At 40.9% G+C, this 12,003-nt stretch overlaps 1 protein-coding gene across 1 annotated transcript in view; it reads left to right on the forward strand.

Moving 5' to 3' along the window:
- The window catches only part of TTC27 (tetratricopeptide repeat domain 27), a 100,736-nt gene that overhangs the window by 58,460 nt on the left and 30,273 nt on the right, over positions 1–12,003 (forward strand). The window contains exon 12 of the mRNA XM_079792155.1: positions 1,459–1,581. Within this exon, the coding sequence (XP_079648281.1) occupies positions 1,459–1,581 (123 nt within the window). The remainder of the gene's footprint in view (positions 1–1,458; positions 1,582–12,003) is intronic.

The raw sequence follows: 12,003 nt of genomic DNA on the forward strand, positions 1-12,003 counted from the left end.
GGAGCATGAAATTTGTGCACTGGCAGGGGGGGTGTCCCCTCAGCCCAGCCTGCACCCTCTTGCACTCTGGGACACCTCAGGGGATGTCCGACTGCCGGCTTAGGCCCGATCCCTGAGGGTATCGGGCCTAAGCCGGCAGTCAGAAATCCCTCTTACAGTCCGGATCCCTCGCTCCTTACCACACACCTACTCGCTGTTCCTTCCTGCTCCGCTCACTGCTCCTTAGCACTTCCACGGAGGCGGGAGTTCCCGCCACTGCCACTTCACTCGTCAGCCATGAGCACGGCTTCTGGCTGAGTGACGCTCCCCCTGTGGGAGCACATTGACCATCAGGGGGCAGCTTCTGCATTGAGCATCTGCCCCCCTGGTGGTCAGTATGCATCATAGCAACCAGTTGTTCCACCATTTGGTTGATTTGCATATTAGGGTTTTATTATATAGGATACTTCATGAGATACAAAAGAATTGGGCCAGCCCTTCTATTTATTTTGATAATATAATTTTCAGGTATATTTCATTTGGTCAATCCCAGATTTTCTATATCCATTAACTTCTTAGCTGTTTTTATTATTATTATATATGTTTTCATTTATTTCAGAGAGTAAGGGAGCGGGAGAGAGAAATAGGAACATCAGTGATGAGAGAGAATCATTGATTGGCTGCCTCCCACAAGCCCCACGCTGGGGATCAAGCCTGCTTTCCGGGCATGTGCCCTGACTGGGAATCGAACCCTTGACCTTCTGGTTCATAGGTCCATGCTCAACCACTGAGCCACGCCGGCTGGGCAACTTCTTAGCTCTTAATATGCATTGACTTTCGGAAGAATAGTAAAAGTGTATTTAAGTGAAAACAACACAAGAACCTCACCTGCTTTTAAAACTTTCTAATATTTTTTTCATTTCCTTTTAATAAATACCCAGAAGTGGAATTGCTAGATCTTTTGGTAGTTCTATTTTCAAATTTTTGAGGAACCTCCATACTATTTTCCGTAGTGGCTATGCCAATTTACATTTCCACCAACAGTGCACAAGGGTTCCCTTCTCCACATCCTTGCCAATACTTGTTATCTCTTATCTTTTTTATAATAGCCTTTCTAAGTAGGGTTTTAAAAATTGATTTATTGGCTCTCAGCTTTACAAATCAGAGATTGTCATATATAGAATCTCTAGGTAAGAAAGAAATACTGAGTTTGCTTTTTAAATTCTGAGTTGTTGGGGAAAAATGATATATTGAGTATTTTGAACTGTATCTATATTATTTATTAATCCTTTACTTCCTATAAAGTAAAGGTAGCTATTGAATCATTGCAAATTCCTAGTTAGTTGATGTTGAATTATATAAAGTATACATTTATTGCAAAAACAGACCCTTGAATGGCAGATTAGATAAACATGCAAGTGAAATGGGAATCTGTCTTTGCATAAAGAAATGTTCATTATTTTAACTTGATTTTTCTAGCGCCAACTTGCAAGTTTACTCTTTGAGTTGGGATGTACCAGTTCGGCCCTTCAGATATTTGAGAAGCTAGAAATGTGGGAAGATGTTGTCATTTGTTATGAAAGAACTGGGCAGCATGGGAAGGTATGTAATAGTAACATTCTGTGTGCTGGCAGGAGCCTCTGTCTTCAAGCACCTTCTCACTTGGTCTCTTTTTAAGCCTACTTTTGCCAATAGTTCACTTATATCCCTTTTTCTACTTAACGCCCCCCCCCCCCCCCAATATCTTTTTAATGTTTTCTTTTTAATGATTTCTGTTTATAAGTCTGCATGGATGACATACACACACACACACACACACACACACACACACACACACACACACTAATCCTATCTAATAATAGAGTAACATGTAAATTACCATCACTCCGCTACGCCCACGATTGGGCGGCGGGAGGCTGGGGGGTGGGACTCGGGGTGGCCTATCCGGCCATTGAGAGGCACGGATCCGCTGCCACTGAGGGGGGCTACCCTGCTGTTGAGAGGCGCAGGGGGGCTCTCAACGGCCAGATTCGCGGCCGCTGAGGGGGCCTGCCGCGGACACCCAGCTGCGCCTCTCAACGGCAGGGTAGCCAGGTGTCCGCGGCAGCCCCCCTCAGCGGCTGCGGATCTGGCCGTTGAGAGGCCCCCTGCGCCTCTCAACAGCAGGGTAGCCCCCCTCAGCGGCCGCGGACCATCAAAAGTGGGGGAGCTGGGTGCCTGTCTGCTCCGGCACCAGGCCTTTCAGAAGCCTCCGCTGCGCCAGAGGCTTCTGAAAGGCCTGGTGCACCAGCGGACAGGCACCCAGCTCCACCGCAAAAAGCGAAAGCGTGTAGGGAACCCTACATGTGCATGATTCAATCATGCACTGGGCCTCTAGTAAAAGTATAATATGCTAATTAGACCAGATAGACTGGACGTCTTCCGGGAAAAGCCACAGCGGTTGCGAGGGCTGGGAGGGTTGGCAGCCACAATGGCTGGCAGTGGCAGCATCAGCGGGGTGATGGGGGCGGTACCTTCCCCTGATCGGTCCGGTCGCCTCCTGCAGAGGGAGACCAGACTGTGGCATAGGCCTGCTCCCCGCGGGCCTAGTAGGACATCCGCTGAGGGCTCCCAGACTGTGAGAGGGGGCAGGCCGGGCTGAGGGACCCGCCCCCCCCCCCCCGCCCCAGTGCACGAATTTGTGTGCACCAGGCCTCTAGTATATATATAAAAGAGAAAAGCCGGTCAAAGTTGATATGGTATTTGACATTTAAGAATGAGTAATGAAAGCTTAAGTACATTTCACATTTTGATCTCTTTCCTTTATGACTCTCCTCCTGTAGGACAACTTCACATGGAAAGATTAGGAGTTATTTTCACTGTCGCTGGGTTGTCTGGTCATCAGAGGCTGTGGGTCTGAAGGAAGGTTGTCTAGGAAGGAGAGTGGCTAGCTGGGTCTGTAGAAGAAAATCCAAAGGGTGTGATGACTACTGGGGCAGAAGAGTTGTTAAGTGTATAAAGTACATTTAATTCCACCTTAAATTCGGTCAGGAGGGAAAATGTTGCAATATTTGCATCTGTTATTAATCTATTGTTTTTCCCCTCATAAATGAACAGGATTTTAAAAAGAATAAGGGGCTCCATACTGTGAATATTGTTAAAACTAACACATTGAAATCGTGTTAATTTGGATTAAAATTTTAAATGACTAAATTTCTATCATAAGTATAGTATGCAAAAAGAGTAAAACCCACAAATTGGGTCATTTTTATCTATAGTTAACCTTTCACCATCACCATAAAAAAGAGAAAGAGCGGTACATGTGTGTCTGTTTTGCAAATACCTTCTACAGAGTGTCAATTTTAGATGAGTAGTAGGAAGTTATATACCTTTCACTAATCACTAATGGCAGTGAAGGTCTTTGAGTTGTATTGACTGACGGATAAACTAGTTTGGAAGTAAAATTTTACTGTTAGAAGATTATGTAATTACTAGGGGCTCGGTGCATGAAATTCGTGCACTGGGGAGGGGTCCCTCAGCCCAGCCTGCCCCCTCTCACATACTGGGAGCCCTCAGGGTATGTCCTACGATGGCTTAGGCCCGCTCCCCATTGGGAGTGGACCTAAGCTGCGGTCTGGCCTCCCTTTGCGGGAGGCGACTGGGCTGATCAGGGGAAGGCGCCAGCCCCATCACCCTGCTGCTGCAGCCACTGCCAGTCACCGCAGCTGCAAAGGTATTTTCATCAACACGGACTCCAGTCCCTTCACCATGAAAAAATGACAACTTTCTTTAAGCATTTTCAAGATGTGTCTTTCATAGGATGATTTCTTTCTTTATTTTTCTTTTTATCCTCACCTGAGGATATGTTTCCATTGATTTTTTCCCCTTCCCTCCGATCGCAGGCTCGGCCCCTGCCCAAGCCTAAAGCCTCCGCCCCAGGCTTTAGGCTTGGGAAGGGGTTCCCCCACCCGCACCTCCAATCGCAGGTTTGGCCCCTTCTCAAGCCTAAAGCCTCCGCCTGATGGCCGGCTGGGAGTGACCTGGGTGCCGAGGAGGTTCCCGGGACCCAGGTATGTATGCAAATTAACCGCCATCTTTGTTGGGTTAATTTGCATACTCACTCTGATTGGCTGTGGGTGTAGCGGAGGTACGGTCAACTTACCTGTTTCTCTATTATTAGGTAAGATAATGTTTTCATCCTCGGAAAGAGCTTCTTAATTACCCATTCCAGTTCCCTATTTTTCCACATAAAGAAAGGGGTCTCTAATGATTTGCCTCAGGTCACAAGGCCAGTTATTGATCATTAACTTGAGAGGTTGCATGGCACAGTGGTTAAAAGCGCAGCTCTAGACCCAGATTATCTTGATTCAAATGCTAGACTTGACACATGCTAGCCATGTGATTTTGGGCAAGTTACCCCCATGCCTCAGTTTTCTCATGTAGAGGCACATAACCTATAACCTTAGAGGTTTTCATAACATATTTATGTAAAATACATAGAATTGTGCTTTCCTCATGGTGCTACATGAGTGTTTGCTGCTATTACTGCTGTGATCTTAGACACATTTTTTCACATTTTAACATCTCTGAATTTGGAATGTATCTAACACTTGATGGCACCTCCCAGTTGCTATCAATGAGGTGGCCGCCTGGCCAGGCTGTCATTGCCTGTGCTTGTACAAGCCCAGTTGTGGCCATATTTCATACCATCACTTTGATTGCATTATGTGCATGGTGTGGTGCATGGTGTCAGTGCTACATGGGTTGGATGTAATTGCCATTTTAAATATTTTCAGGAAGATCCCATTATGAGTTGGCATTGAGACAAAAAGTTATTGAACACACAGGAAAGGAGAGAAGCAAAGTAAGAAATGTAAATTTGATATTAGGGAAGTAAACATTTGTTATTGGAGAAATCATCACAATTCCATTTACTTTTCCTTAAAAACAGCAACTAAGTGCTCTGTGGAAGCCGAGAAAAGAAGATACCCCAAAATAAATGAATCTTATTCTGTATAGTTATGTATATAAAGAAAGGCTGCCATTTATAATGACAAGCAATATACTGATAGAAGGCAGGAAAAATTGCCAAATTTATTTGAATAGATTGAAAAAAATATCAAAGCAATGAGAGGCTGATGTGATTCATTCAAGGCATTATGTTATAATTTAATTGAAAGCATTTTTTCTTTATTAGTTAAGAGTTAGTCCTATAATTGATGGCATCCCAAATTTGATGAGATGTAGTGTCATGTTTCTTCAGGGACTTAAAAAATTTTTAGGGTCCATTGTCTGGCACTGAAGTAATACTCAGATGTTTGTTTAACAAAGGAATGAATATCTTGACCTTGCTAGTCTGATGTACTTCCCATCACACCGCTCTTCAATATGCTAGTCTTTTACATTGGTCAGTAAGCATAAATAATACTATACATAAAAATATGGTGGTTTTTTGAAATAATTAAGCAAGTTGGTAAATCACAAATACCAAAAGCCCACTTTGAAATATTACATTTATTTAATTATTTTTAGAAAGTATGGAAAGTAGAGACTTTCTCTAACTGCAGAAGCAAACATATAATGAATCTATCCTTTTCAGATAACAGATTTGACTATGTACTCAAAGTAATTGTGGCATTGTTCTTTTATATTTACACATGTTTTTAACACCTTAAGAAATGTCTTATAATAATGATAAATTTTCATGTTTATAATTATTCTAGAAAATGCTCATATTTTAATTTTTAGGAATGTATAATTATTTACTTTGTCTTAAGTCTTTTGTGAGTTATAGCCAAACATTTCTCAAAATCCTGATTTTAAAGTTTGATTTTAGCATTTTATTTGCCTCATAAAAGACTTCCCTTACCTGTTTGTTTGTCATATGCTGTATTAGCAGATCAGTTTAACCATAAGACCCTGAAAAGTTTTATTTCTAAAACAGCTGAGATTCTTTTAGTATTTGGTCACGTGCCAGTAGTTGTCACCACAATCCAATTTTAATGATCGAATTTAGTACTTACGGCATAATTTCTTTTTAAAAGGCAAATTCGGAAAAGTACCTAATTCTAATCATCGTGTTCTGGTGCTCCTTTTTTCACCTGCTATTGTAGGGTCTCAGATTTTCTAATTTAGAAACTACCTATGGAAATTCTCATTATTTAATGACCATTGGCAAAATAGCTAAGGTTAATTTTGCTTGACCTTGGGGTCAGACCTGGCTCTCATCTGTTAGCATTTAATTTTTAAAAGTTATCTGGCACACTATAGCAGTTTCCCCGACTGTGGGCAACTTACTTTGTTGAGCAAATTTGGTCCCTAAATGAAAGACAAAGACTGCACTGGCTGGCATAAGGGGGTTGTAAGGGATGGGGGTGGAAGGGGTGGAGGGAGAAGGGTTGGGACCTCTCTTGTTTTTAACAAGTAAGGTTTACCTGCGATTATGTAGTTTTTTCTTCCAATACACTCACTACATTTGCACATCATTGTCGCAATGGGCTCTTAAATATTGTTCTTGAAGTTGTAAGTAAATGTTTTTAACCTTTAACATTTTTAACAGCTGGGATTCTTTTCGCAGTTGGTTTGGGGTTTTTTTTCTTCTTCTTCTAAGATAGTTTTTATATGATTGAAAGGATTTCCCACAAGTTATTTTCCCACACTTCAGAGTGATCTTCCTAAAAGACTAATCTGATCATGTCATTCCCACCGTCTTCAGCAACTTCCCTTTGTCTCCAGGATTACGTCTGAGCTCTTTAGCAGGACTGGAAGTCTTTTATACAAAGTATGCCCTTCAATCACAGTGAGATGAAATTAGAAATCAATAACAGAATGAAATTTGAGGAAGTCACTAATATGTAGAAATTAACACACTCCTGAAAAACCAATAGGTCAAAAAAGAAATCACAGGGAAATTAAAAACAATTAAATTACATATGTATTTGTAATTTGTGGGATGAAGTGAAAGCAATTCTTAGAGGAAAATTTATAACTATAAATGCCTATATTGAAAAAGGAGAAAGATTACAAATCAATCACCGAATCTTCCACCATAAAAACTAGAAAAAGAAGAGTAAGCCAAAAGTTGGTTCTTTATACTCCCAAGTACTAAAATCAGAAATAAAAGAGGAGAAATTACTACAGAAATAAAAAGGATTATAAGAAAATACTATACTCCACAGGTATCCCACACTTAAAATAGGACCTGAGACGAAGAATATCAAATCATACCCTTAAAGCATTTGCAGAATAAAAAACTACCATTCTACAAATATTTATTCTACTTCTAATTGGACTGTATTATAGACCATGAAGATTCACCAGAGTCCAAAAGACATATAGCACAGACCTCATATTTGCAACCTTTGTCAAAGAAAACAAAAATTACAAATGGAAGATGATTAATAGTCATGAGAAACTTTACATTTGGAAATGCTAAGGTACTGAGGATTTCAGATGCTTCCTCCACCAGATACCTACCTAAACACTTGTAAGAATAAAGAAAATAGAGAGTGGGTGGTATGCAATTTCTGGTTACCAAACAGCATCATTTCCAGGTATTTTATCCACTGGAAGACAGTTCTGGAGGGCCAGAGTGGGGCAGCTTCTAAAGGTCAGAAACACCAGAGCAGTGACTTGGTCTGAACCGGGCTCTTTGTTCCTCAGATTCCTATCCCACATTTTTCTGTTAGAAGTCAATTCTTTCTCCTAGAGATCTTCCACTTCTTTGTCCTGCCAACAGAATTATCTTTCCCAAGGGCAATGCTTGCAGGCAATATATTTCTTCCTTCAATTAGTTACATTGCATTCCTCAGTCTTCTTCACTCTTTCCAAATGCTCTCCTACCTCCTCCACTTACCCACTCAATTTACATAATTTATTATCCAATAAAAAATTACAAAAGATGTGCCCAGTGAACATTAATAAAGCATAAGGGCTTATAATGTCACTTTTGCAATATTAAATATGGGAGGCCAGAAACCTTCACAGAATGAAAAAGCTTTGGTATTTATGGCTATGGGTTGCTACTTCCCTATGGGAAAATATAGATGTGTATCCTTACAGGCCGCAAGAAATTTGTCACCTAAATGTCTTTTCAATGGGATAAAAATACATTCCCAAACATACAGAGTCATACTTACATAGGCAACTGGCTGCAATGATTCTGAGGTGCTTGCAGGAATCTTGTCAGCTGCAAACCCCAAAGACCACTTCCCTATGCACACACATATATATTACACATGTAGGCTGTTTCAACAATCTGTTTTATTTTGCAATTGTATGCAACTAATTATTATTCATAATACAAGTTTGTGGCAATGACTACACATAGTGAATCTAAGTATAACATTAAGTCAGCCAAGACTTAAGCAGAACCTACAGTTATGGCTAGAATAAATTACACTCGACTTACTTTACCTGAGAAAGTTTCTGCTCACAGCGAGGGTCACATACTCAAATGCCCAGAGGTCCTTGCCAGTTGCTGAGAATGAATGAAGCAGGCTGGTGAGTGAGCATAGAAAAGAGGAGCCGCGGCTCAACTCCAATGAATTAATACAATAATGTGGGGATTTGACCAGTGTTTACACATCATTTGATTCTTTGAGAGATGCCAAGAAATCTAGAGTTTTAAATAAAACAGCCTGGAAATGTTTAACTTTTTTCAAAACATTGTGTAAGCCAAACAAAATACCTCTTACAACTTCAGACCTAGAGCATTAAATTCCCATCTCATAGTGGACACCAGTTGCTTTTTTCCTGCTCAGCAGCCCTTCCCTGATTGTCTGATAACAGAACTCCTCTTCCCTGAGGAGAACCCTTTCCATGTGGTTCTATCAGAGACGAGGACACATGACTCAGGCCCTTCAGTCTGCAGTGGAACCTTTCTGTTAGAGCCTTGATTGACTCTATGTGCATTGGGATTACTAAACTTGGGCTTCCTGGGCCCTTCTTGTTTGCTCACGGAGAGCTGCAAAGGCACGATGACATCGTCTCAGCCCCTGGATACAGCTGTCCTGGTAGGTCTATAAGAATTTTCAGATGCATGAATCAATAAGTCACTCTCCCCCCTCTTTTTTTTTTTTTTTTGCCTAAGCTATGTTGGTTCTCTTACACCAAAACACTTATAACACATCCCTAGAAAACTGTTACATAATCCATTCTACAGTCTTCCAACCATAAGATCTGTGAGGATGTAGGTGCCTTTAGTCCGATAGGCAGTTCAAATGCCAAAGACCAGTGTTTCCACATCATTTGATTCTTTAAGAGATGCCAAGAAATCTAGATGTACTCACTGTATGCCCTTCTTGGCTGTGACTTGTGCCTTGATTTTGTGAATTAGCAGAAGGACCTGAAAATTCTAGTGTATATGGCAAGAGTGGTGCTCATCTGACTTTGCTCTGGTCAGTATATAGAAATGGGGAATTGGCAAACCAACAAGTGTAAGAAGCCCTCCTGGCAAAGAATGAAGGTGGGAAATGAGCTCTAGACCCAAAGATGGTACTAACTATAAAGAGCCGTTGAGGACTACAGAAATGACGGGTGGGTTTAACAGCCAGAGGTTTGTTCCAAGGGGACAGGAAAATGGTCAGGCTAAGAATTTAATGGAGTACTAATAGTCAGATTTGTCCACCTGACAATAGCTTTAGGCTTAAAAAAATGTGTGCGTGTCTGTGTGGGCGCATGCGCGCGAGCTTGCTCACACATGCTGCTAAATCACCGACTTGGGGCACATTTTCTAATTCCAGCCTTCTTCCCTGAAGCAGGAAGCAAAGATGGATTCTGGTTTTTGCTATAGTCGAGGCTAGTTCTCGGAGACAGAGACTGGCCACTGGAAAGGTGACCCACCAGCCTTAGCACACAGAAAAGGATGACAGGACAGAGTAAGGGAGCACCAGAGCACCTCTACTCTTACAGTGCCAGGACAGTCCTAGCAGGAAGCAGTCTACATTCTTGTTCTAGGAGCAGCAACTGAGAGGTGAAAAGTACAAAACACTCCATCCCGGCCCTGTGGGTCTTTCCCAGCGAGGCTTCTTCCCTGTGCGGTGCCTGGTCCTATAACTCTCTTACTCAGCCAGTTGTTCACTAACTGCTTTGTACATTTATCTGTGTGACAACACCACGCTCTGGGGCCTGATTTTTCAAAGGCTACCTAACAACATAAATATTCCGTCCAAGATAAAACAGAATAATTAAAACAGGCACACTTATCCAATTAGCTGAGCATCTCCTATTTATATTACCAAGTTATAGCATATTTTCAGTTATTTTGTCTATTTTGCTCATTCAGGTGAAACCGACAGGTTTTAACATACAAAAGGAATATCTAATTTTTTGAGGGTTAACAACAGTCATGATGGAAGGCAGGTGAGGGGAAAGGAAGGCCTGAGCTCAGATTCCAAACTCTGCAACTCAGCACAGCTAAAACAACTCACACTTCTGTACGTTGTTATAAATATTATACGACAATGACAGGATGATTCTATAAAGAACATAGTATAGTAGAGGCACTCAAACTGCACTATGTAATAAGGAAGTGGAGGCTGGGAAATTACAGTGGTACTGGGTGTCATAGGAGCACGCAGAACACCACCAACTCTGAGAGGGAGGCATCCGGAAAACTCACTGTAGGAGGTAACCAGCAAGGAGAAACCCGAAGAAATAGAAGGAGGACAAGTTCTAGACAGACAACAGCATGTGCAAAGGTCCTGAGGTGAAGCAATGCTGCAGAATCAGTGGTTTCGTCCTGCTGAAACTTTGGGCACCTGGATGAGTGAGTACAAAAAGGGCTGCAGCAGAGATAAAAGGAGTAGGGGGACAATGCAGTTAGCACTGTAAGCGGGAGTTAGATCATCAAGTGGTGTGTGTTACTTGCCACATAAGTGTCAGTCCTTTCAAATTTGTTTTACAGCCTAACATGTCATGTATCCTGGAGAATGTTCTGTGTACACTTGAGAAAAATGCATATTCTGTTGTTGGGTGGAATGTCCTTTAGATGTCTGTTAGATTTAGTTGGTTTATAGCATTGTTCAAGCCTTCTGTTCCTATCCTCTGTTTAGTTGTTCTGAAAGTTGGATATAGAAGTCTCCAAATATTATTGTTGAATTCAGGATTTCTCCCTTCAGATCTGTCAGGTTTTGCTTCATGTAATTTGGGGGTGTGTTGTTAAGTGATTATATACACTTATGGTTGTTATATCTTCTGGATGGAGTGAACATTTATCATTAAAATACGCCTTTCTTTGTTCTAGTAACAATTTTTGTCTTAAGGTGTATCTTGTCTGATATTAGTCTAGGGCCAAGCATGTCAAACTCACGGCCCATAGGTCATGAGTTTGACATGCTTGGCACTCCAGCTCTCTTGGTTTCTGTTTACATGATGCGTCTTCCCTTTTTTTTTTAACACTTTAAGCTGGTTTGTATGCCTGAATCTCATGTGTGTCTCTTGTAAATAACCTTAAGGATCATTTTCAAATCTTTTCTGCCAATCTCTGCCTGGGATTGGAATGTTTAATCCCCTTACATTTAATTACTGATAATTTAGGATGTATGTTGGTCATTTTGTTATTTGTTTTCTGTATTAGTCATATGTCTTTTTTATTTCCCCATTACTGCATTCTTCTTTGCTAAATGGATATTTTCTAGTGTACCATTTTAATTCCCTTGTCATTTCTTTTACTGTTGTTTTGAGTTATTTTATTAGTCATTTTCCTAGAAGTTATTCACAGTAGCAGATTTAAGTGTCTGTAAAGTCTATCATCTGGGTAGCCTCAGAGATGGTTTCTAATAATTGCTTTTTTCCCCATGTAAGGGCCATGCTTTCTTGTTTCTTTGCATGTTTTTGTGATTTTTTAAATTGAAAATTGGACACTTAATATGTGGCAACTCTGGAAGTCAAGTTGTTGCTATTTGCATTTTGTTTGGTGATATTTCTTGACAAATCCTATAAAACACAAGGAGGAGCAAAAGTAAGTCTATAGTTGTCATTATGGAAAAAATAATAAAGTAACTAATAAATAATAATACAAAAATAGACTATGTTTCGCATTGA

The sequence above is a fragment of the Cnephaeus nilssonii genome (genome assembly GCF_951640355.1).
Source record: "Cnephaeus nilssonii genome assembly, chromosome: 15".
Classification (NCBI taxonomy): Eukaryota; Metazoa; Chordata; class Mammalia; order Chiroptera; family Vespertilionidae; genus Cnephaeus; species Cnephaeus nilssonii.